This window comes from Protopterus annectens, chromosome 17.part0 (assembly GCF_019279795.1).
Source record: "Protopterus annectens isolate FY-2018-M chromosome 17.part0, PAN1.0, whole genome shotgun sequence".
Lineage (NCBI taxonomy): Eukaryota > Metazoa > Chordata > Ceratodontiformes > Protopteridae > Protopterus > Protopterus annectens.
In genome coordinates, this window is record NC_056751.1 from 670,424,139 (window position 1) to 670,449,634 (window position 25,496).

The 25,496-nt window shown below is 40.3% G+C and overlaps 1 protein-coding gene across 1 annotated transcript in view; it reads left to right on the plus strand.

Moving 5' to 3' along the window:
• The window catches only part of LOC122791270 (intelectin-1a-like), a 181,602-nt gene that overhangs the window by 12,713 nt on the left and 143,393 nt on the right, over positions 1-25,496 (plus strand). The window contains exon 2 of the mRNA XM_044058941.1: positions 6,270-6,342. Within this exon, the coding sequence (XP_043914876.1) occupies positions 6,282-6,342 (61 nt within the window). The 5' untranslated portion in view covers positions 6,270-6,281. The remainder of the gene's footprint in view (positions 1-6,269; positions 6,343-25,496) is intronic.

Below are 25,496 nucleotides of genomic sequence, written 5' to 3' on the forward strand. Positions count from 1 at the left end.
GACATCAGTGTTGTTGTAGGGTCAGTGAGGTTTAGAGTTGTAGACAGTTCTACACCATTAAGAACTTAGACCAAGAGTAAAGCAACTTGCAGTGGAGCATAGCTCCAGGTTATAGTGGTAAAACAAACCAGGGGAAGAACTGCAGTGGCTACAATTCAGCTAACAAATTCCCATTGGAATCCTCAGAGTAAGAAATGCGACTTGGCATCAGATTAAAAAAGGACAAGGTTGTAACTAACTCAATTGTCTATCAAATATCTGTGCCAGATTACTGTGTAATAGAAACTAAGCATGGTGCCAATATTACACTACCTTATGTCAGGATTAAAAGTTCTGATTTTGAAATGCATGAATGCTTAAACAGTACAGATCTACAATAAAGGCAATTCTTCTGGGAAAATATTAAATTGCAATTTGAAAATGTGAGTAAGAAAATGCCTGCATATATAACCCACCTATCTCGGTTTTAGCTTTTGCAAAACAATACAACAGATGCATGTATACATCCCAGAAAACTACTAAGAAAGCAGATAATCTCCTGATCTAGGTGTCCAACAACACTAGGATAATATAAATCCATAATCTCGATACAGCTGAAAACAAATGCATGGAGAGAAAATCACAATATAACAAGTGCATTGAGTTGCTGGCACAAACCGCTACATGTGGATACAATCTGCCTGTAACTTGCCAAGAAAGTCCGTCCATATTCAAAGCGTAACCAGACAGGTGAATCGGGGCGAAGTCCATTCTGTATTAGTACTGAGGACAAGCTGGAGACTTGTTGCCACCTGTGAGGTTCACGAAAAATACAGCGTTTACCACAAATAAAATAAACTTTTCATTGTTGCAGCCCCAGCTGGAAGTGGTAACTAACCAAGCTTACACTAAAGCCCTGTACCATCACTTCTATAGGTGTATAGACACAGCTGTTCAGAGAGATCCTAAGCCAGAGTCCCAACTTAGGCAAGGCTCACCAATGGAATAGTACACTTGGCGTCAATAGGCAAATAAGGCCAACACATCAAATTCTGTAAGGGTAACTTTGCTAAATTTCTCAATCACAGCCAAGGATAACAAGGCCTTTTACAACTATGTACATGGCCTAAAAGGTAGTCGCTAGTTTGGCCCATAATTGGGTCCTAACAGTATCACACTGATCCCACAGTAAGAGCTAACCTGCTAGTGGATAGATTTAGTAAAAATTTCACTCCCTTATCCCCCCCTCCAAACTTATCACATCTTGCCTCCAACTCCCCCAGCTTGTGTATCCAAAGAGTAGGTCATTAAAGCCTTGTCTTAATGCAAAATAGCTTCTATTGGACAAAATGGCATCCCAGGCTGTATTCTAAACAAACTGAATAGGGTACTTATGGTGATGCTAGTTTAATCACACAGCCTAACCACTGGCTTTATTCCTGCAGACTCTAACAGGAGCAGTTATCCCCATCCACAAAGGTACTTCCTGGGTCTGTTGCCAAGACCAAAGCCTGACCAGCCTAATCTGTAAATCCATGGACTGTATCCTGGACCTTATAAATAGACATAGGTGACTTCCAAACCCTGGGTACCACCAGATTCTGATTTAAGGGTGGATCCTGCCTGGTAAACCTCGTGGATTTGTTTGAAAATGTGACCAAGGCCACTGACAGCAAATCTGTGCACACAGCATACCTTGACATGGCAAAGGCCTTTGACACAATCCCACACTTGGGCATTACTGATGAGCTTAGTAAATTTAATATAGACCCCTTTGATGCAAGATGGGTTGCCAACTGTCTCACTATCAGTGTGGTTGACTCAACCAACCGACCTGTCACCTGCAGTGTGCCACTAGGGTCAGTGCTAGGCCCCCTACTGTTTACTTCTCAGACGTTCAGGCCAAAACTAAGGTCTGTAGCTGACCCAAGTTTGACTGAAACTAGGTGCAGTTATTGAATCCACAAATGTCAATTCAGGAGGGTGTTGTGCAGACGCTGTCTTCATGATCTCAAACTGAATGCAGACATGCATCATTGGTCTAAAATTAACAATACTCTGTGCCTATGAAGTAGTAAGATCTGGGATCACAAGTAGACTGACCTTAACTTTGACCACCATGTGTGTACTGTAGTAAGGAAGGCTTTCTATGTAGCAAAAGCATTGCATCCTAGATCAAAGGTTATAACCCCTCTATACCCATCACTAATTGGGCCTATAATCCAGTAACCCCTTTTTCAGCATGTACTGTACAGAGCACCTGTGGCAATTGGGTGAGACCTCTGAGGTTTCTCCCTAAGATCAAGGGACTCCACTATGTGGCTTACACAGACTGACTAAAGTCCTGATCAGTATATTCTTGTATAGACTTGGAGACTTGTGCCTGGGTTACAGAGCAATTGCCATCACAAGCCTAATGAATTGTGCCTGGGTTAGAGAAATTGCCATCCCAAGCCTAATGAATTTGCTGCACATTCATAAGAATTGTTTACATTTTTTATCAATGAGTTACTGTTCCTGACTATTCAACCAGTTTAGCAAAGATGTAGATACTGATTTTGGGGGGTGGTCTACTTGGCATATCATCCATATTTAATGTCTGTTTATCCACTTCTATATTTGAGTCTACTCATTTCAAAAACGCATGTTCCATACTTCTATTACTACTTTTATATGGCACATTTTCTTTTACAAAACATCTTTACACTCCACTTTCAGATTATGCCATTTGCCTATTTTTATAACTTTACCTTTTCATCTTATTTTGCATAGTATTACATTCTTGTACCATACTTTTTCTATACATTTATTTTCTACAAAAATATTTTAACATTTAATTTGCTCACTTGTAACTTTATCATACTCCATTGTAAAATGGTACTTTTCTTTCATGTCATCTTTTTAAAACTTGAACAAATATATTTAATGAAGTAGCATATACCACAGGGTTAATTAACCCTAAACCTCCTTACCCTTTATTCTAGGGTTTAATATCTAGAACCTAATTGAAAAAAATGTCTGCAATAATTCCTTTTCAAATACTGTTGGCAACCTAAATTTTCCCCATCAGTACTGCATTTTTCAAATAAGCATTTTTTTCTGAATAACTTGTGTTGCCTAGAAAAGATAGGCTTTTATTCTATTTTCCCCATTGAATTCTACCTTGCATCTTTATTCCCAAATTTTATACCAAACATACATTTAATTCACTGTAAAAGTAATATTCACTACCTCTTCTACTGATTTACAGCCATCTGTATCTAGACGCTCATTTATGCAAATCTTTTTGCAGTTAACATGTTTTCACATACTATCTCATTTATAACTAATCCAGAGTATATAACTCTGACATCCTAGTTGACCACTCCATGTGTCAATTTGCAAGTATTTTTACTTACTGTATGCTAACCACCCCCCCTTGTACTGTCTTCCATAACTTCCATTTTAGTTTAAATTTCTTGTCTTAATAGAGATTATAATAATACCATCAGATTCCATTTTTTTCTTGTACACTTTACTAGACTATTCATAATCTTCCTGGGTTCTTTCTATCTCTAGCACTTTTGTTCTCATTAGTACAGGAAGATTGCAGTATAAATCTGATTAACTCAATTGTATTTTGATCTCTTTTCAATTCTGTACTCCTGTTCTAAATGTTCAGTGCATAGTGTTCCTTTATTTTCTTGCATCACTTAGCCTCCCACCATTCAGACCAGTTCATGGTAATCCTTTCCATAACTTGATCTCTCCTTAATTCCATGCTTTCTCATTTTATCCTTTCCCAATTTTATACATTTTCTCCAGCCATATTGCAAGATAGGAAAATCCTATTTCAACTGCCTCTTCTCTTGTATCTAAATCTTGCATTATGCCCCTTAAGTCTAAAGTTTTAACTTGCAACAGTTTTCGTATGCTATAATAGGTCTTCTATTATAATTCTATTGTTTAATCTGAAAAATGCTTCCCTTTATAATAAGCATATAATGTTCCTAATTTAAATCTACAATGGTTAATCTTCCCATCTTGCTAATGTTGCATCTTTTGCCTTTTCTGTGTTTACAGAATATGGGTATTGCAGAACATTTTCCAAATTCCCAATTTTTTTCCCCATAGTTTTGATAATTTGTTAAAAATCTTGTCTTCTAATACACCATGTATCACCACTCCAAATTCCCTATTAATATATTCTAAATACTATTAACATTTACAGAAATAACTCTAAAATGTTCTTCCCTTTGATTCATGGTTTCATAAGTTCATGCCCAATTACTAGGCTAGTGTTACTATACCATTATACCAGCCCCCTATCATTAGCTATAGTTTTCCTTTATTTTCTCTTGTACCTATCCCTTTAAATCCTCTACCAGTCTAATTCACTTCCCCCTTTACTCACTTTTTTCATTTTTGCACTCCATCCATAAATTACTTGCATCATGTCCCACTTCCAACATTTTTTGTAAGTTACTCCTAAAATGTCCTATTCTCCATAATATCCTCCCAGGAAGCACCTTCATATCCTGGTTCACTCTACACCACAGTTAAGTCCTCCCCCAAGCCTTCTGACAGGTTTTTACATCTCAGGTTCTCAACCTCCAAATCCTACACGCATTTTCTGGTCTGTATCTGCATCCTTGTTTTTGTAGACCAGCTACGCAAACAGAAGTGCTCCTGCAAAATTGGCCCTAGTCTCCACAATGACAGTGAAGTTCCCCAAATTTCTCCTAGTAGCATAAATACCAACTCCCCTGAGAGGCCACTAGCCTAGTTGGACTAATATGGCTCACACAATGTGTGAAGATTTGTGGATAACCAGTTTAAAATGCTTACAGTATTTTATTTCCCTGTCTAATTCCTCTGAGTAATGAGACATGGTGTGAGGACATTCATTATGCTTTAAATTAACACTTGTATTGGATCATTCTATAGCCATATATGGCAGCAGCATACTCCTTGTGTTGTAGTAACAGGAGCAATATTACACCCAGTGTGCAAAACGCAGCAGATCAGGGTTGCACCACAGCACTGTTTCTTAAAGCTCTAGTTTTAACCCTTTTCAGGAGTTGCTACTTAAGAATGAACCTCTATGAATGGTGTTGCACTTCTCCAGTATCACCAGGTGCCCAACTTGCTGAGAACAGTTGCCAAGGCTCACTTGCTGAGCACAATTCAACTTTCAACTCCATAAGCAATTTCCCTTGGAAAACTCTTTTCTGGTGCACTTCAGTGGGTGCTGGTATTCCTTTCTTTTGGGAGTGAAAATGTCTAACTTCAGAAGTTGGATCATTCACTATATCTGACTTTGTCATGCAGTTAGTCATATGTAATAACACTAAAAAATGTAGTCTTGAATACACCACAATAGTAACACCAGAACACGTGTAGGATATGCTTTATTACAACAGCATTTTCCAACTACGTAATCCCTTGTAAAGAGAATTTATCCATTGCTGGATACTATATTTCAATATCCAGTTGTACTCTGCCATCCTTTTTATGCAGATGTGTTCTCTGTTTGGGAAGATGTTAAAATACCAGCATGTATCATTTCTTACTGACTCTGCTTAAATGAATCACTAGCTCTATATGTTAGTTATCTTCAACAGGAATCCCCACATCAGTTTACTTTGCTCCATGTAGCAATGTAGTATTAGGGAGGGATGCTGCTTTCCTGGAACACCATCTTTTTGGGTGGCACTTTAACAATATGGGATCTCACTTTATACAAAAAACAAATCACTCTGTGAAAGCGCATGCAAGGTCTTAGTCTAGAATGTAACTGGAAGTTTTTTCTTTCACTTTTGAATTCTTCTGTTTTATTGGTAAATTGGGTGATTACTATGTATATTTAACAAGGTGTGCTTGTGAATTTATACTCCAAGGCTTTGGCAGAGAGATTGATTTGGTTCCTGCCTGTTTGCATTTCAGCAGTGCACTGCTACTGGCGTGTAGACGTGTGTATGTACACTCACTGCCTTACATTTGAGTACAGGGATGTTGGTCACTCATTTGGTCTGGTAATGTTCTAACAGATGGTTGTATTTTAGAAGTATGAGATCACCCATGTGTAATTTGTGTAATTTGTATAATCTGTGCACTGTTCTTCAGCCTGCACATTTAAAGTCTTTTTACACAAACATCTGCAGGCAAACTCCTAATTTTCCAGTTAACTTTTCCTTCCCCCTCCATCTCTTAAAGCATGATGTATACATTATCTCATTTAAGTAACATTGAAAATGTACTAAATGTTGACTTGTTAACATGTCCTCACTTGCACATTTTGTTCTCTTTAGATCACCTGAAGTATGACTATCCAAGGATGGTTTGTGTTCGCAGCTGCCTTGTTGCTGACAAAGGCAGATTCATGTAAGTCTGAGTTTTCTTGTTTTTAAATGGGATGACCATCTGGCTCTGAAGGTAACTTGACAAGCAGTGAAAGGACAAACTGAGAAGGCAAAAATGTGAAATAACATCTGATCTAGAAACCTTCAGAAGTATCTAGGAGATGGGTCATCTGCAACATGACTGCAAAGAGTATAACAAGTCCCATACAGTGGTCTTGGTTTAGAAATATGAAGAATAAATCCAGATCTTTCAGCACAGAAGAAAAATGTAATCCTAACTTTATCTGCTTTCAATTTGCATGTATAATACTCCTGTCAAAGGCCAAAGCTCCTGCACCAAATGATGGGTCATGGAGCTCTGATTATGCCACAATATGATGGCTCAGTTTAAGTGCCACTATCGTGAACGACCTTATCTTAACAAATAGTAGGAATCCCCTGTTTTAACTGAGACCTGACCTTTAAGTCTGCCAGGACTGACCATCAAACGATAGTCGGAATTTAAAATCTGATTTGTTTCTGCTTGCTGTCTGCCAGTAATGTGTCCCTGACCTTTAAACTTGGAAAGCTGATATTTGTTTGACTTGCTCTTCCTACATTTTCTGAAGGAAGCTTGTGACTTCAGTCCTCTAATTTTGTATTCTTGACATTGTGGTGAATTGTTGGCATCCATGTCTCACGCATAAGCAGGTTATATGGGTCATGTAATACTAGGCTATCGGTCTACAGGCTACAAGCCTAGCCAATAACCAGTGGTCAGAATAAAACTCTCTACTTTGTACCTGTGAGGTAAAGGCCTTAACCATTATGCCAATCCCAACATTTTCTTTCCCTTTCCTTTGACTCGTGGTTGCCTAAATTTAATTACTAGGCTAGATTTAACAGGCTGTTCTAAGCTTAACCAATTTACTTGCCGAAGATGAGAAACCTTAACTTGCTTTGAGTCCAGCACTTGTACAAAGCTCCAATATGATTAGCGATAATTAGCTTTCAGGCTTGAAAGCTCTAATATGATTAGCAATAATTCTTTCAGGCTTAATGTGCAACATATTGGAGCAGAGCTTGTATAAAAGGGGGGCTCCTTACCTACCATCTTTGCTCACAGCAGTTGAGTACCTACCATCTTTGCTCACAGCAGTTGAGTATGAAATTTGCATTTCAATCAGAATACTTTGAGGAAGAGTGTCCCAGTTAAATTTGCTGTTCTCCCTAGAGAAGAGATGTGAATTCTTTCTAGCCAGGTGAGTATACCTTCTAGGTCAGTAATCGGATACAAACATCATAGCAGCCTTTTCTGAAAGCTTTATTGTGCATCATGCTAGCACTTCCTAGACTTCAGAACTTTGCTTTCATGTATATAAAAAACATTACTGGGGAAAAAGACTTCAGTAGCCTCCTTTTATGTAAATCTAGGCCCAATCAGATTGGTTGTTTAAAAAACAAACTTTGCAGTTAAATAGGATGCAGTAACATTTTCTGTGCAGTTTGAATCAAGACCCTGTTTGAAATCTATTATAAATCTGTATAATGGCTGTCACTCTGGTACCATCCCTACTTTCTGAAATGAATCAACCTGTAGACCACCTTTTCATACAGTAATTGTGTAATAACTGGCACTAATTTTTGTACAAATGCAAGCTGTTTCTTGCATATGGGTGGAGAAATGATTTCATGAAATGATTTCTTTTAATCAATTCACCCATGTTAATGCTAGAATGACTTGGTTCTGAACATTTAAGTGGGTGTCGTAGTATTCCAGACAATGGAATGCCCATTTAATTTAAATTGTAGATGCATGATGGGTTTTTCCTTGTAAAATTACTTTCAAAATGTAATGCCTATTGTGGTCCAAATGTCACTTGTCTTTGTATATTTATACAAAAAAATAAGCCACTACTACACTTCAGTAAAACCTGCAAAAATACTAAGGAATTGTCAAACAAAAATGGTTCACCTTTTTATTTTAACATGTTCTTCAGAATAAGAACACTTGTTACAAAAATGGCTTGGTTACCTATTTGTGCTCTCCCTCTCCCTCTTTCAGAGCAGTCTGTGTTCATCTCTAAAGTGCATATAGTATCACTGAGGCAAAAACAGTTTGGCGCCTAAAATCTAAATTTTCAGCTCACCTCTTTCATGCATTATTTACATCCCCTTGTAAAGGTAAATTCATTTGATCCAGTATGAAAGGCCAACAGTGGTGCAGTTTGTGGAATGTTTTGCATAGTGTATGTGGTTCCTTTAACACTTATCCTCAGCCACTCTTTGTTGGCTATATATTTGCATTGCTTACAAAACCCACATGCAAAAGTCAGTCCTTTTGTCAGAACTCTTGTTTTTTTCTGCTTTTTAGAAAACCTGTCTTTACTAGGGCCATCACCCACAAATTTGTAGGATATTTTCCAGTTGTCACTTAAAATGCTTATTGTGCTTTGGCTATATACAAAGACCGCAGCATAAGGAGGTATTTGCCCATCCTTGAGCTCCAGCCATCTTCTGTGAAGACATTATTTGTCTGCATTTTTCTATTGCTGCCTTTTATCTGTAGCAGCCATTTCCTACTCTGCTTATAAACTCCTCTCAATGACTCTGTAGTCCATTTAGTAACCACTCTTGTTTAATCTCGACACCCTTATAGCCTGACCTGTTATACTTCAGGTGGCAGCTCTTAGCATGTCTACTTACAACTGAAGGTGGGCTTCTCTACTGTAATGTGCCCTTTAATTTTAATTCTTTTAACTTATAAAAGATTGATCTGGGTTATTGGTTTATTGGTTTATATAACCGATAAAGTAATTTTTCCTCACTACATTCCCAGATGAAGAATGAAGCACCTATATTTCTAAGGTGCAGTTTGACATTCATAAATGGACTCTAAATGAAAACGTCAGCAGTCCAAAAGCCCAATGTCAATATGGTATGAATAGTTATTAAAACAAACTAAACTGCATCTTCAGCACTACTCATCTGCCCATTAAATTAACACCAGATTATTGAATGTGGGAGTTCTCTGGCACCAACTAAAATACCAACTTAAGTTTACCAAGAAATGTTGCTTAACACAGTATCTTTCGGTTAACAAATTAATCCAGGTATGTGGTGATCCTGACTCTACTGGGGGGATGACCCTATACATGAAAAAATACTGACTTTAAATACAGGTTACTACATTGTAACCATAGGGCTCAGTGCTGGGAACTCTCCTGTTTTGGCTTCTCTTGTAAAACCAAATGCCAAAGAGCTCTTGCTGACCAAGTTTGCAGATAACTGTAAGCTAGGAGCAGTTACTAAATCCCCAAATGACCTTACCATCCTGTAGGAAGGTTTGACTCAAAATAACTGGTGCCAAAATCATGCCCTGAAAATATATACCATAAAATGCATTATTGCATCCTTTGGACAATGCTCTAACCCAGGGAACTACCACTGATGCACCAAAGAGTTGACCCAGTTCAAGATTTGTGAACTTGTTGGTCAAAAGTTGTCACTGCCCACACGTCCATTATAACACCTTCCTTTTGTACAGCATACGAGTAAAGGGATTGTCTAGATCTGGGATATTTCCCCCTTGTCTCAGCCCTCATAAGACAAGTCATTGAATATAATGTCCTCTGGCATGTATCTGCTCAGATACATTCAACAAGTCGAACACCCAGATACTTTAGAGATAGAAGGCCTAAACACTTAACATGGACTGACTCCAAGCCCTGTCACAACTACCTCGCACTGGTAAACCCCTTCTGCAACATCAGAACAGTTTGGAAGGCCAGATCTCTATCTGAGGACACTGCTGCTCTGTAACAAAGTTATTATACCATGACCCCCCATTAATATTCCAAAACGTGCACGCTGATTGGCCAGAGTGCACATTGTAAATAGACTTATACTAATGGAAAAAGGTCCAGTTGCCCAGACTCTTTCCATTAGTATAAGTCTCTTTTTTAAAACACTCTGGCTATGCTAAGCGTTTAACATAGCGACACACAAAAATGGGAAGAAATTGAGGGTAATGCTGCTCAATGCCAGAAGTCTAAATCTCAAAATGCACGCACTCGAGGCCCTTCTCAGTATGGAGAACATCGATGTCTGTGCTGTAACTGAAACCTGGTTCAAGGCTCCTGAGAGCACCCCGGCACTATTAGGTTTTACCTCATATCATGCCCGCCCCAAAACCCGGACCACTCCACAAAAGGAGGGGGTGTATCCATATTCATAAAGGATACTCACACCTCCAGGTTGGTGGCAATGCATGAAGCTTCGGAAACCATCCAGGTGCAACTAACAATAGGCAAAACTGCTCTACAAATTGTAGCATGCTACAGGCCACCCTCTCAAACTCAGGAACCCCACACAGCCTTCCTGAAGACACTGGAGGGTATAAATGTATCTCCAAACACCATCATATTGGGTGACTTCAACTACCCGAATATAGACTGGGAACATTACTCAAGCCCTAACTTTCTAGCCCAACGGTTCCTGGAGTTCATAAATTCAAATGCCATGGAACAGCTAGTCACTGTTCCCACGAGAGGAGAAAATATACTAGATCTCATCGTCACAAACATGGGGACAAAATGCTCCACACCGGAAGTATATCCCTCATTGGTGAGATCTGATCATAAACTAATCTCACTGGAAATCCACATCCCGCCCCCACCCCAAACAAAAAAGACCATAGTGAAGAACTTCTCTAAAGCAAACTTCTCACTACTCAAGACTGGTGTGGTATCCTTCAAGGCCCCTGAGTCAGAGGAAACCACAACCCAAGCTGCGGAAGCCCTTACAAATGCCTTCTATGAACACCTCCAGGACTGCATGGATCAGGCAATCCCAAATAAAACCAAGACTCTTTCCACAAAGGGCAAACGTCCAGTCTGGTGGACCCCAGCCATTAACAAACTTTACAATAAGAGGAGAAAGCTATTACATGATAGAACAAAATCCATAAAAGGGAAGTCACCCTGATCATTATTAGTAAAAAATACGAGCACTCATAAAATCAACTAAGGCCAATTTTGAGAGAAAAATTGCCATGGATTCAAAGGACAATCATAAGGCCTTTTTCAGCTATGTTAGGAACCTGGGTGGAAACTCACAGATATGCTCAGAATTAGTCCAAAATGATACAAAAATCACTGAACCCACAGACATTGCCAACATACTGGCAGACAGGTTCAGTGCAAACTTCACGCCCCTCTCCCCCCCTAAAGGAGAGAGAACTATCCCAGCCGAGTGTAGCCTCCCGGACATCTCAAATGCGCAGGTGAAAGCTGCTCTCTCTAAAGCTAAAAACACAGCATCAATGGGACCAGATGGTGTCCCCGGCTGTGTGCTACACGAGCTAAATGAGGAATTAAACCCGCACATAAGGCAGCTGTTTAATCTCAGCCTTACCACAGGATACGTGCCCAAGGAGTGGCGTACGGCAACTGTGGTCCCACTCCACAAAGGTGGCGCCTCTACGGACCCTGGTAATTACCGCCCCATAAGCTTAACAAGTCTTAGTCTGCAAAGCTATGGAGAGGATCATAATGGAGCTCATAAACAAAGATATAGGGGACTTGCAGACATTGGACCTGACCCAGTTTGGCTTTGTCAAGGGAAGATCATGCCTTTTGAACTTGGTCGACTTCTTCGAAATAGTCACCAAGGCCATTGAGGGAAAGGCAGTCCATACAGCCTACCTTGACCTTGCAAAGGCTTTCGACACAATACCCCACTCGGGTATTGTAGAAAAACTTACCAGCTTAAATGTAAACCCATATGTCACAAGATGGGTTGCAAACTGGCTTAAGGACAGAACCCACAGGGTTAGAGTTGCTAGCGCTGTGTCAGACTCCAAGCCGGTCACAAGTGGTGTCCCACAGGGCTCGGTCCTTGGCCCCCTATTGTTTGGCATCTACTTCTCAGAAGTACAGGCCAACATGGGAGGACTTTGGCTGACAAAGTTTGCAGATGACTGCAAACTGGGCGCCATAGTGGAAAGTGCATCGGACACTGATCCTTCAGAAGGGACTCACGGAAACAGATAGCTGGTGCCAGAGCCATGGCCTGAAGTTAAACGCCAAAAAATGTATAGTCCTACCCTTCGGGAAAAACAAGGTAACCCCAAGCTACCATATAGGTGGCAATCCACTAAGCACAGAAGAGGTTATCAGGGACCTGGGGACCCAGGTTGACAGTGGCCTTTCTTTTGACACTCACATTGCTAAAGTGGTTAGAAAGACCTTCTACATTGCCCACCTGATCATGAAGGGATTCACATCCAGATCTAGTGAAGTCATTGTTCCCCTGTACTCTTCACTTATCAGACCAATGATAGAGTACAATGCCCCATTCGGGATGTATCTCACCCGACATCTGCAGCAATTGGAGAGACCCCAAAAGTTCCTCACCAAAAGGATAAAGGGACTCCAAAATCTGTCATATGCTGCCAGATTGAAGAAACTCCAGCTCTATTCAGTCGCATACCGTCTGCTCAGAGGTGACATGTGCCTGACATACAAGGCCATGTCCAACCCGGAATTAATGGACATGCTCCACCTCAAAAAATCCAAATCCACCAAAACCACTAGAGCAAGCGACTTAAACCTTAGCACGGATATAAATAGGACGTGCTGGAGGGATAGATTTATCACTCAGAGACTCCCTATGCTGTGGAATAAAATCCCGGTCCATGTGAGGCAGAGCACCTCGCTGACTCTGTTCAAGAGAAATCTAGACCTGTGGATGGGAGATCGTAGGTTTACCCCGGGAATCATCTCTGGGTCACTGCTGGACAGAGGCACAACAAACTAATGGGCACAGTATTTTTTCATATAAGGGGTGGCGTAAGCCACAATAATTTGGGCTAGGCTTATAAATGCCTTAGGGCAGATAGCCTAGTATAAACCTATGAACCTATGAACATGGCTTAAAAAAAGCAACTGAAATCTCCATTGCTTTTTTTAAAGCTGTATCACTATGTTAAACTCCTTTAACATAGCGACAGTGTAAAAAGCAACGGAGATCTTGCTTTCTCTGTTGCTTTTGGCCACAGCTCTGATGTACTGTGTAAGCATGCGCAGTACGTCAGAACTGCTGCGGATACCAGCCAGCTGCAGAAGGGCAGCAAAGAGGCATTATACAATGCCATTATTTAAGAAAAGTAATTTATTTTCTTAAATGTCATTGCATAATAGCAATAACCCACTTCTGGGTGTAGGTAATGTGGGATTTACCCACAGTTGTCTTTGTTTGGTCCCTCTGGACCAAACCACGCCAACCGTGGATAAATCCTGCATTACCCACACCCAGGCGTGGGTTATTGCTATATTATCTATGGTATGAACGTTTAGGTGTAATATATAATCAACCATGGGATGGGTAAGGCCAGTCTCCAACCAAATGGTATTAATCCATACACAAATGGAAAATGGCTTTGCTTAAAATGGCCCTCAAGGCCAGTTAGCCTAGTACCATCTATGAACCTAATTTTTGAAATAAAATCATGGTTTACACTTGTATGCATGTTGTACATGGTCTGTTTGTAAAACTTATAGTATTTTATTTTCAATGCTTAACTGTATTCAGTGTCTAACAAAATAAATATTGCCCTTAAAAGACGTGCATGATAGTTCTGACATGAGGACTGCTACTTTACCATGTGGGTTTTGTAAACGATGGAAACCAATCCAATCCAGCTGTTAGTAAAATGGGATATGGCATTTATTCCCAACAACTGTTTATCTTGCTGTGTGGCCTACATGAAATGTACCATGTCTGTAAAACTGAATATGTGCTAGCTATCAGAATGATCTGAAATGCACTTTGCATCTTAACAGGACAAATGAATTTAACTTTATAAGGGGATGTAAATTACTGGGGCAGAGCACTGAGATGTGACCAATTTGCAAGTCTGGCCTGGGTTTCTTGTTATAACAGTAAGGCAAGAAGGCAGAAGTGGATTTAAAAAGCAGAATTTGGAGTATACATTGCATAATGCATGTCTTGTCTTTCGGCTTTTCCCAGTTAGGGGTCACCACAGCGGAACTCCAGTCTGCTAATGATTGGCAGTAGATTTTTACATGCTGGCTTTGTCGGGCCTAACTCACAACCTTCAATGAAGGAACACCCATTCACGCATGTCACCACATAGAAGATTCTCTATCTGAGAATCGAACGGGCAATGTCTAACTGAGGTGACACCACTACCACAGCACCACCACTGCAGTTTCAGTAAACCACCAAAACCATGCATGTAAACCACCATGAAATGGCTCACTAAAAGCCACACCAGTAAGCTCAGAAGACCTTGTTCATACATCCACAGAACTTCACATCAGACACTTAATTCAAACCCATTCTTTTAAAATGGCACCAAAAAAAATGAAACCCCCACTTTAAAAAGGGGCAATGACCATTGACATAGTGAAACTTTCATATTAAAACTAAGTTGTTGCTAGCATAAAATAAAACAACTTTACATGAAATACAAGTGTACATGACATTTTTAATTCCTTTTCAACTAGTCTCCCAGTCACCGCCCCTTTCAGGGTGTGAAACCTTTACATTGCAGGGTGTCTGTACAGGGCACTAAAGTGGTGAGCCTTGCTTGTAGCATATAAATGCTGGGAAATGTGAACCCTTAATGGGCCTATCCCAACATAGAACGCTGGGCATGTAGAACAAAACATGTACACCACCCATTGGTATTACAATCAAACCTTCCCTTCCCAGTAATCAAAACTGGGGAAACCAGGTACCTGGAAACTTGCCCCCTTCAAAATCTACACTGTTTACATGAACTGCATTTCCTCATCCCCCATTTCCTTGGCTATTCATAGCCCCCTCCCCCATTGCATTCAAAGTCAGATTCCTAGTTTTGGAAACTAGGTGCTGCTCCAAATTAGTGAGCCTAAGGCTTCCAAAAGACTGTCCAATGCTTACTGAATCACCTTGAGGCTTCAATATCCCTGTTGTATGGCAAAGCCATTGCCTGAGAAACATTTGAGTAACATAAAGTACCTCATTCTAGTCACCATTAATCTGACCTGATTGGAGTATAAACTCTGCAGTGTGCAAAAACTGCATGAGACTAGTTATTTTCATCCCTTGACTATCCAAGTTCTTTGGAGACCTGCAAATGAGTTTTTTCCCCAGGTACTACCAGTACCATCCACTGCAAAAGTCCTGTTTTTTAGGTGGCTCATGTTTGACACTGGGTTACTACCCTGTCTCTCCCTCATCTTCAATTCTTTTAAATCTGCTTGGGCCATTGGAATAGTATGGAATTTTCCTGTGCAGTGTTATCGGCAGTCATACTATTCCCTTTGGGTGTTCCTCTGCTGGGGGGGGGGGGGGTTAGGGTAAGCCTTATTTGCCTTGTAACCATGGATTCCCCTAACAATCTTTTGAAAACTTCATGCTCTAACCTTTTTGCAACACTGCCTGGAAGTCCTACCCTTCACATTCAAATAACAAATTTTTTTATTTCTAAATCCATATTGCAAATTCCTCTTCAACCCAGTCAAATGTCTTGAGCTGTCCCAGACAATTAAATGAATTTATTGCCAATGCAGAGAAACTCAACCAGCTCTGAAATACTCACCCATATGAAACTACATTTGGATACATGCATGCTGGACAGATGCACAGAGGGGTGGCGAAAGCCAACACGTTCTTGCTAGTCTTATAAATGCCTTCAGGCAGCCTAGTACTTGCCTATGAACAAACTTTTGCTATAAATCTGTTTGCAATGCAGTACTGCAAAAAGGAATTGCCCGTCCTGTAAAGATTTGTATTGTCAACTTCTCAAGCTACTTAATCCTGTTCCAGTGTCTTGCACTTATAGCCTCATCTCTGCAGGCTCCAGCAAAACAAAACTACTCTGGCATCCTTGCTGCCCCCCCCAGTTCCCTCATTCCTTAGTAGCAGCAGGGGATCTGGTACCTGGATGAGAAGTCACCTGAGACATGCCAGTCCTGTAGCAGACAAACACCACCACAAGTGCTGCACTGGTAGTACCTTTAATTTTGGTACTTGTTCTTATATCATAGAACTTCATCAAAAACCTGAACTCTGACAAAATAGCATTTGCACAATGGGGATTTTTGTGGAGAACACTTTTTTTTTTCTTCCTTCTGCTTAAAGATGACCTGTGACTTGCCTAAGAGTCTGAAGGAATGTTTCATAATCTAAGAATTCCAGGATTTTTAGGATTCCCAAGATCAACAAATTTGTCACTGATCTACCTTTTGAGACTGATTGTTGCAGCAGGAGGGTCTAAAATCTGAACCTTTGGCTAGATATGTAGACTAAGTTAAATTTCCTGTGAGGAAACCTTGCTTAAGACTCTTGGTCTGGTATTCCTTATTCTGATGAGGCAATATTTGTTACCATTGATTTTTTTTCTGGGACTCCACATGGAGGGTTTTGAGTTCAAGGCATGGTCAATGGGACACTGTTCAGTTGGTTTTGCAATGTATGGAACTGGTGCTTTAACAGTTGTTTTTGAGGGTGAACTCAGCAGCACGAGAGTTGCCATGAGGGAAAACACTGACACTACTTTTGCTAATATGGTGGTGTGGTCCTGGGAGACCTCTATGGTGTTGACCCCTTGCATCTCATTTGAAGGTCTTTGGGGTACCTGAATGGTGACTGAGCAACATAGTTTCATGTAGCTTTTGAATCTCACTACATATTAGATCAGTGTGTGGTCATATTTCTTTATTACATTGTATAGGGAGTCTGAAAACATGGGTACGAGTCTAGAGAAGGTGGCCTTCCTAAAAATACTAATGCCTAATCTTTTTTTTTTTTTATATAGCCAGCATCCTGTATAGCAAAAGCAGGACTTGAAGGGGCAATTCATTAGATTGCCAGACTTGTTTTTTATTTACAATTTCTTGGAGAGGGTCTCCGAACATCGAACATGCCATTCAATTTATCAGGGGGTATCCCCAAGAAATGTGAGGTGAAAACTTGTCTTGTAGCATAGACATTCCAGATGGTCCTAGACTTGGGTCAGATTAATTAAAAGGACAAGGTAATTTACAGTTCACTAAATATTGGGAGTACTGTCTTTGGAAGCCTTGGGCTTGATAATTAGGAGCAGTGCCTTGACTAGTTTCCAAAAATATATGTTTAATACATGGTCCACACTTTCTCATCCCCCAGTTCCTTTTATATATTTTTCATAGCTTCCCCATTGCAGAACAGTGTAGATTTATTTTTTTGGAGGGGGCAATTTGCCAGGTACATGATTTCTCAATTTTGATTACTGTTAAGGGCAGGTTCAGTGGTAATATCAATGTACAGCATTATCAGTTGGGGAAAACTGAAGGCCCTTTAAGGGTTTGTTTAATCTGCATTTATATGCTATAAGCAAGGTACACCACTTGTACAGATATGCAACGTAAAGATTTTAGTCCTTAGTTTTGAAGGTTGAACACCCTGAAAGGAGTTGACTGGGACTTGAAAAGGAATTTTATTAGCAAGTCTTTTAATGCCACTAGCCCCCAGGGATGAATGATTTTAACCTCCATTAAACCAATTTGAAAATTTAAATCTGGGTGTCTTGTAAGCCTCAGATTTTTCTGTATTTTTAACAATACTAGTTTATGTATTTTCAAATGCTAATTCATGGCATAAATTTTTAGTTGTGAATATTCAATGTAAATATGCATTTTTGTTTTAACATTGATAGTAGCAAGCATTACTTTACTATTTCACTGGCTAAGTCCCTGTAAGGACTCTTCATTCTTTGGTGCAAAATGAGGTAAGTGTGGTCCAGCCAAAGGACATATCTAAAAGTATGGAGGGAATTTTAGCAGAGTACAAACTGTAGAACTTTGAGCTGCAATGGAAGATCTAATAGTAAAATATAATGAGGAATGAAAAGGACAGATGAAGCTGCAAGGTATGAGTTTATGTTGGAAGGATAAAGCACAATATTGAAAGTGTGCTTGAAGGTTAGAATATGGACCAACAATTATGCAAGCTTTCAGACTAAACTGAAACCGTCTTTAGTCAGTGTGGTAAAATGTGTGGCTCACATACTTGAAGGTTTGTGTAGACAATATTATGGGCTACCATCCAACTATAGGCTGTCTGTACATGCTGCATTAGTTACTGTCCTTTTTAAAAGGGAAGAGAACTGCTCAGTTCAACCACTCCCATTTAATGGGAAAATTGCAATAAAATATGCACATTAAATTTAGAGAAACAATACTGTAGTCTGTCCTAGCTAAGGTAGGGCAAAGGGGCAACTGCCCTGGGCATAATGTGCTGGGGAGTGTGGTCCCATTTGCCATTTTAATGCGTATTTGCTTTTAAAAGCCAGGGCTGCACTTGCAGTCAATATTGAGTACTGTAGTGCTCCATGTGGTCTGAAGTGTAGCAAGTGGTTTGCTAGTTTCTTTTTACCTAAAAGTGTTCATGCAGGGCATAAACTGTAGTAAATACTTAACTACAATTTAACAAATCAAATAAATTTATTTGCTAAATTGATTGAGGGGCAGGGTGCCCAATAAGACTTGATTGGCTAATGGATGGGGAGTGTATCATATCTGGCCAGCTGGTTGATGTGGTAGAAGTGGGCACTGTTCTCTTCACTCAGTGCTTTGGAGGGGGAGACCATGGATTGTGTACCAAAAGCCAACAAATCTGCATCCTACAGATTGCAGAAGCTTTATTGAGGGGTGGAACAATGGAAGGAGACTTTGCGGCGCTACTAATGCAGGAGACTTTGCGGCGCTACTAATGCAGGAGACTTTGCGGCGCTACTAATGCAGGAGACTTTGCGGCGCTACTAATGCAGGAGACTTTGCGGCGCTACTAATGCAGGAGACTTTGCGAGCTCCATTTGAGTCTCTTAACATGCTGTCTGAGATGTTTTGGTTAAATTTAATTGGAGCAATGTCCTAATGAACTGCAGAGAGGTTTAGAATGTATTGCTATTAGCTGCAGTTATGCTATAAAAGTTATACAAGCTGAATGGAGAGGAAAAAAAGGAATAAAATGTGGTGGTGTAACATTGTAATGCTTATGAAGAGCAGAAGTAATTAAGTTACACTTAAGGCCTTCATATTTAGAAATTTTGAGTGCTCTGCTTGCATAAATGCAGATACCAAGATTACACAACCCCAACCCCGGTAATCACAATCATGTGCTACCAGAATAACAAATCTAAGTTTTCAATTATGATTGAGTAAAATCATAATGTACTGCATTAACCAGAATAATGCAACAATGGACACATTAGGGCAAATATTTAAGTGCTGTAGCGTCTCTTAAAGCCAAGAGCCAGATTCAGAATCTGAACTGAATTGCTTTGATCTATAGTCCTCCATTAGCAATGTCTTCAAAGAACCATAATTTTTTTTACACTTGTTGACCAGACTAGTCTGTCCATTTTTAGTAGAGGCCCGGAAAAGCGCCAAGCATAGGCAGTGACATAACATACATTATATGCAGCAGTAACTTGCTTTGCAGTACATCTATTCTTTAAGATATTTTTTGAAAAGCAGTGTGGAAGAGTTGAGTTAATTTGGAAGCTGGTTCCAGGTTTTTTTTTTTGCAGTTAATGAATAGCGAGTCCCCAGCCTTGATTAATTTTAATAGTGGAAACTAGGAGCTTATTAGCAGAGTGTAGTGCTGCAAGATTTTTGTATGGAGAAATCAGATTAGTGAGGATTGCTTTATTCTTAGAATGGTAAAGGTTCTTTTGGGAGTTAAGTTGTTGACAAAGTTGGTTCTGCAGTTCTAAACATCCCAGTTTGAGGCTGTGGCATTGGTGGGTTCTAAATGGGGTGCCAGTAGCAAATCTGGCAATGTTATAGCTGGTTGCAAGTTTTCTAAGGTTATTTTTAGATTGGTATAAATGGCAGAGGCATAGAACAGGGTTAGAGAAGGTGGGTCTGGGCAATATTGGATCTAGCTAAGGCATAAGGAAGGGTTTGATTCTATAAAGGGAGCCTAGTTTGACTAATTTTATGGTATTAATATGATCATAGCTGTGGGTTGTGATATGCTAGTTCCATTGTTACTGTGAAGTGAATTTGTGGTGACTTTTTTTGGGTAGGAGCAAAAAGCAATTTCCTTTTTTTGGGTTTCAGGAGGAGGCAATGTTGCATGAACAATTTTCAACAATATTAAATACTGTTTGGGTGAGGGTCTGGAATGAAGTTATGGACCTACCAGAACATACAGTAGAATCATCTGCATATTGTATGCAGGTGGCTTGTGGAATTTTGGCATTTCAATCATTTAAAATTTGAAAAGAGGATCTAAAATAGTCTTGAGGTACTCTAATATTAACAGGGAGGCGTATAGATTGTTATCCCAGAGCACTGCTTGCTGTCTCCTAAATAGGATTTAAACCATGCTGTGGGTCAAGTGTTGGGGCTTTTAGTATATCCATAAGTAGGTGATTAACCATGTCAAAGGCTTTTGAAAGGTCAATATAGTGCAGAGGAAAGTTATGATGCTGACAGTTGGCAAGTAAATTATTATGGAGGATGGTAAAGTAGTTGGATGCATTTTTCCATTATTTTAGCTATTGGAGAGAGTAAGGCAATTGGTAGAAAGTTAGAAATCTCAGAAGTACTGCCCTTGTAGAGGGTTGATATGGGACCCATTTCCAGATGGAAAGGATTATGCTTTCTGTCATTGTTCTATTTATATGGATGGGCAATTGATTTAGCTGCTATTTGCTATGAAAAGTTTCCACTAGTGGAACACTGTCAGAGGGTTCCTGTCTAAATGCACAGATTTTTCCTGTAGTTGTATTGCTCTGTATACTGCCCTATCAAACTCCTTTCCAGAATGACCCTGAACAAGCATGGCTTCCTTCAGTTATGCAAGGGTATGCTTCTGCCTCACTACAAATGTAGTGATAAGTGTTTGACTGTAAATAACTGACTTCTTTGTCATTGGAATGCTTCTCTGCAGGTATCTCTTTCAATAAACCTGTCTGGAATGTCCTATTGTGTAGTAACCTTGGTATGAAAGTACTCCTAGTAGATGTGAATTCAGTTGAGTCCTTGGTAGAATTCCTTGAGGGACTCTATGCTAAGGGCCAAATTATGCATACATAAATAAAATTTAATTGAAGTTTTGAATGTGAAATTTTCTTCCATGAAGATGTCTGCATACAACAGCTTTTTTTGGCAATTGAAGTTCTCGTAGCCTAAACAGAATGTCCATGGTATCAAGGGGCTCGGGGAAATCAATGCACAAGGGACTAAGTAGACCCTGTTCTCAGGCCTAGTACACCTTCACAAGTTGAATGATGTCACAAGTCTGTCATGAGTATCTGTTCAAGGGATCTCTCTTGTCCAAATATGTTGGAAGGATAAGTTTGTATCGGATATCTGGCTCTGGCTCTGGCTCTATCGCCTATGCCACAAAAGCATAGTACTATGCTTACTCTATCCAAACAATTTTGTTACCAGATGGTTAGAAAACTGGCTCACTGATTTGAACCCACCTAGTCAAAATGGGGGAAGCCACCTCAAGCAAAGTTGCAACAAGCAGTGTACCCCAGGGTTCAATCTTGGGGCCTCTTGTTTGGGATATACTTTTTGAGGTGCAGGCCAAAACCAGAGGGCTATAGCTGATGAGGTTTGCAGATGACTGCAGGCTGGGCAATATCATAAATTCTAGTGATGTGGATGTCCTCCAAGAGACTAGTCTCAACCAAACAAATTAGTGCCAGAAACATGGCCTCAGACTTACATGACCCCCTTTGCAGAGTGTCCCTACAAATCACCTTAAGTTCCCAAGCACACAATTGGGTTGAGGGACTTGGGCACCCGGGTTGATAGCAAACTGACCTTTGACCACCATATTGCCTCTGTACAGAAAGCTTTCTACATGGCAGTAAGCATATCTCATCCAGGAACAAGGTTACTACATCTCTATGGGTTTTATAAAAGGAAAACTAGAGTACAATGCCCCTTTCAACATGTTCCTTGCATAAGCACATGCAGCTGTTGGTAAGATCATGAGGTTCCTTACCAGGAGGATCCAGGTCCTCAAACATCTAGCCTGCACAAATGGGCTAAAATTCCTGTCCCTCTACTGACTCCTAGCATACAAAGCAATCTTGGACACTGCCTTGATGGTGACTGCTGCATATCTGCAAGTCAAGCTGCACTTGAGTAACCGCATGTGACTTCAACCTGGCATGTGACATCAATGGGACTTGTTGGCAGGACAGATTGTGTCCCAGAGATGCCCCTTCTGTGGAATAGACTAGCACTTGTGCAACCTGGATGAGGGAACAGAAAATACACTCCTGGTATTCCTCCTGAGCCCTTGCTTGACAGGGGCATTAGGTGCTGACGTAGGCTAAATTCTTGGCTAGGCATGTAAGGGCCTTGGGGCCAATATCCTAGTAACTTCCTATGATCCCATGAATGGGTAACCATTTTCACCCCAGTTAGCATCCCTGCCTGTCACAGATGACATCACAACATATCCTTGTTGGCCCATTTACTCGTATGCAAAATACAAGGGCTAAATGCTACCATGGGGAGCGCAAGGGTAATCTTAAGAGCCTGACTGATCAATAACAAAGTCTTATGAACCTTGTTATTGAATGCCTGTTTTTATTGGAGAAATTAAACTAGAGCAAGACTTTGTCATACAGCTACACAGCTAAGGTATAGTATGTGAAAACAGTTCTTTGGATGGGGGGACCATAATGCATAAGCAGGAATCTGATATACCAGCCATGAGATGTCTAGGGTAATTGAGTTAGTACAGAATATGCCGGGTATTTATATTTTGTTTTACAGAAGTTTCTAGCTTGTGCTGTAAAGAGGGCAGTTGCCACAGATGTTTTAGTCTCCACAGACATTTTGGTGCTTAAGTACTAGTCTGGCAAGACAGACAAGCAGCATGTGCTAGACACAAGTAGATTTTCTCAGTCTTCTAGAATGTATTTAGCATGACTGATCAAACTTCATAAGTAGGTTGTTCCTGTATGAAACATGTAAAGGCAAGAGATTTGTGCAACTGCAAATCTTCCTAAGTTTGTATGCCTGTGATGTCTGATCACCACTGCAGTTTGAGGGTGTTAATGTCTTTGTTTCACAAAGAGCTGTCAAACCAGGGCAATTTTAAAATTAAAAAAACTGCATTTTTCAGTGTTGCTAAACTCTTTCTGTAAAGAACACTTCTTACTTGGATAAAGGCAAGCGCAAAACCCACGCGCTTAACATGTAGTCACACCTGCACAGACACTTGGATGGTTGACAGGTGAGATACTCCCAATTGGAGTTGTGAATTTGCCCTTAAAACAATTTAACTTTGCATGCACAGATGTTGCTCAATACATGTGTAGTAGCATGCTTGTGTTTTTCACACAATTACAAGCACACATGCTAATATTTATGGGTGAAACTGCATATCTATTTTGCAATATTGACAAAGAAAATTTATACTGGGAAAAGGGCTAATGTCCTTTTGTTTAATTAGCAGGGTGTGTAGGGAGCTTGTCCTGTGCAAAAACATTGAACGTGATAGAAAAACAATTGAATGTGAAATCTGAATACTGAACCAAACTGTCCATTTTCATCTCTAACTCTGATTTTGTTTCAATATTTTGCAATTTAGAGAAGTGCCAAGGATCCAATGGTGTAAGTTAAAGGATAACTGTAAGGTGGAGTTCAGAGTTGAAACGAGCTACATCTGGCAGTGAAGGGTTACCAGATAACTGGACAGCCACAGCAGAGGTGGTGAGGGATACAGCCATCAGAGGTGGTGAGGGATACAGCCATCGGGAATAGAAGTCATATGGTAGAGGGGTGGCTAAGGATAAGGTGTATGGCAAGTTGTAAAAGGCTTGATACTAAGGACCTGTACCAATTGGCTAGCCAGAGGGACCAAACTGGGAAAGATGTGCAGCAGGTTTGGGTGATTAAAAAGATGAGGGAAACCTACTCTGGCAAGGAGTGTGCGCAGAAGGAAAGTACTTTGAGGGGCTGATGAATGAAGAGAATGAGAAGGTTGGATGATGTGGGGATAGTAAATCGGGGAAGTAAAACAGATTAGCAAGGTGGCAGTAAGGACAGCTATGAAGACGTGAGAGTGAAAAGGCTGAACTACATGGGGAAGTATGCAGGTGTTTAGTTGAGATGACAACGGGTTTAACAAGATTGTTTAACAGAGGATGCTTGAGGTAGAAGCTAGGTTGAGGTGGAAGCTAGGTTAAGAAGGGAGGTGATTAGTGAGCAGTATTCATGCCAAAGAGCACTACAGATGTGATTGCCAGATGTGTAGAGAAGGATAGGAGCTGCCTTGTCATTGTGGACTTGGAAGCATGTGACATGGTCCTTGGAGAGGAATTGTGGTATTGTATACTTCCCTCTGCCACTCCTTACTTCCACATACAAGAGTGGTATGAGGGCAGTGACGGAGGTGAGGTCTGTGGTAGGAGTCCTGGATGCATTCAAGGTGGAGGTAGGATTACATCAAGGATATGCTCCAAGCCATTTATTTGAAATGGTGATGGGCAGGTTGACAGATGAGATCAGACAGGAGGCCCCATGCACCATGATTGCTGATATTTATAGTGAGCATAGGGAATGGGATGAGGTGACCCAGGAGAGGTGATGTGCTTTAGAGAGGAATGCAGGTTGAAGATTATGAGTTTAAGTACTTTAGCAACAGTTCAGAGTAACTGTGTGGAAGAGCAGGCAGAGTGGAGTGGGCAGAGTATGTGATTTGTGACAGACTAATACCAGTATTAGAAATGAGTATATTAGAGGGTCACCTCAGGCTGGACTGTTTGGAGACTAAGCCAGAGATGTCATTGTGTTTGGAAATGTGCTGAGGAGGGATGCTGGATATATTGGGAGAAGGATGCTAATGATGCAGATGCCAGGTAAGAGGAAAATACCTGATATTTATGGATGTGGTGAGAGAGGACATGCAGGTTGGGGTGACAGAGCAAGATGCAGAGAACGGGAAGAAATGGAAACTGATGATCCACTGTGGTGACCCCTAATGGGAGCAGCCAAATTTTTTAGTTTAGATACAGTCATTCAGTTGACTGTCAAGGTTGTGCTATTTAGATCATTTCTACACCTGTAGATCCATAGCTCTGTGTGCAAGTGAGCACAAATGTTTTATCTCCTTCTAGAAGCAAGAATCAAATGCCTCGAACATCTTTAATGCTGTATACTTCAC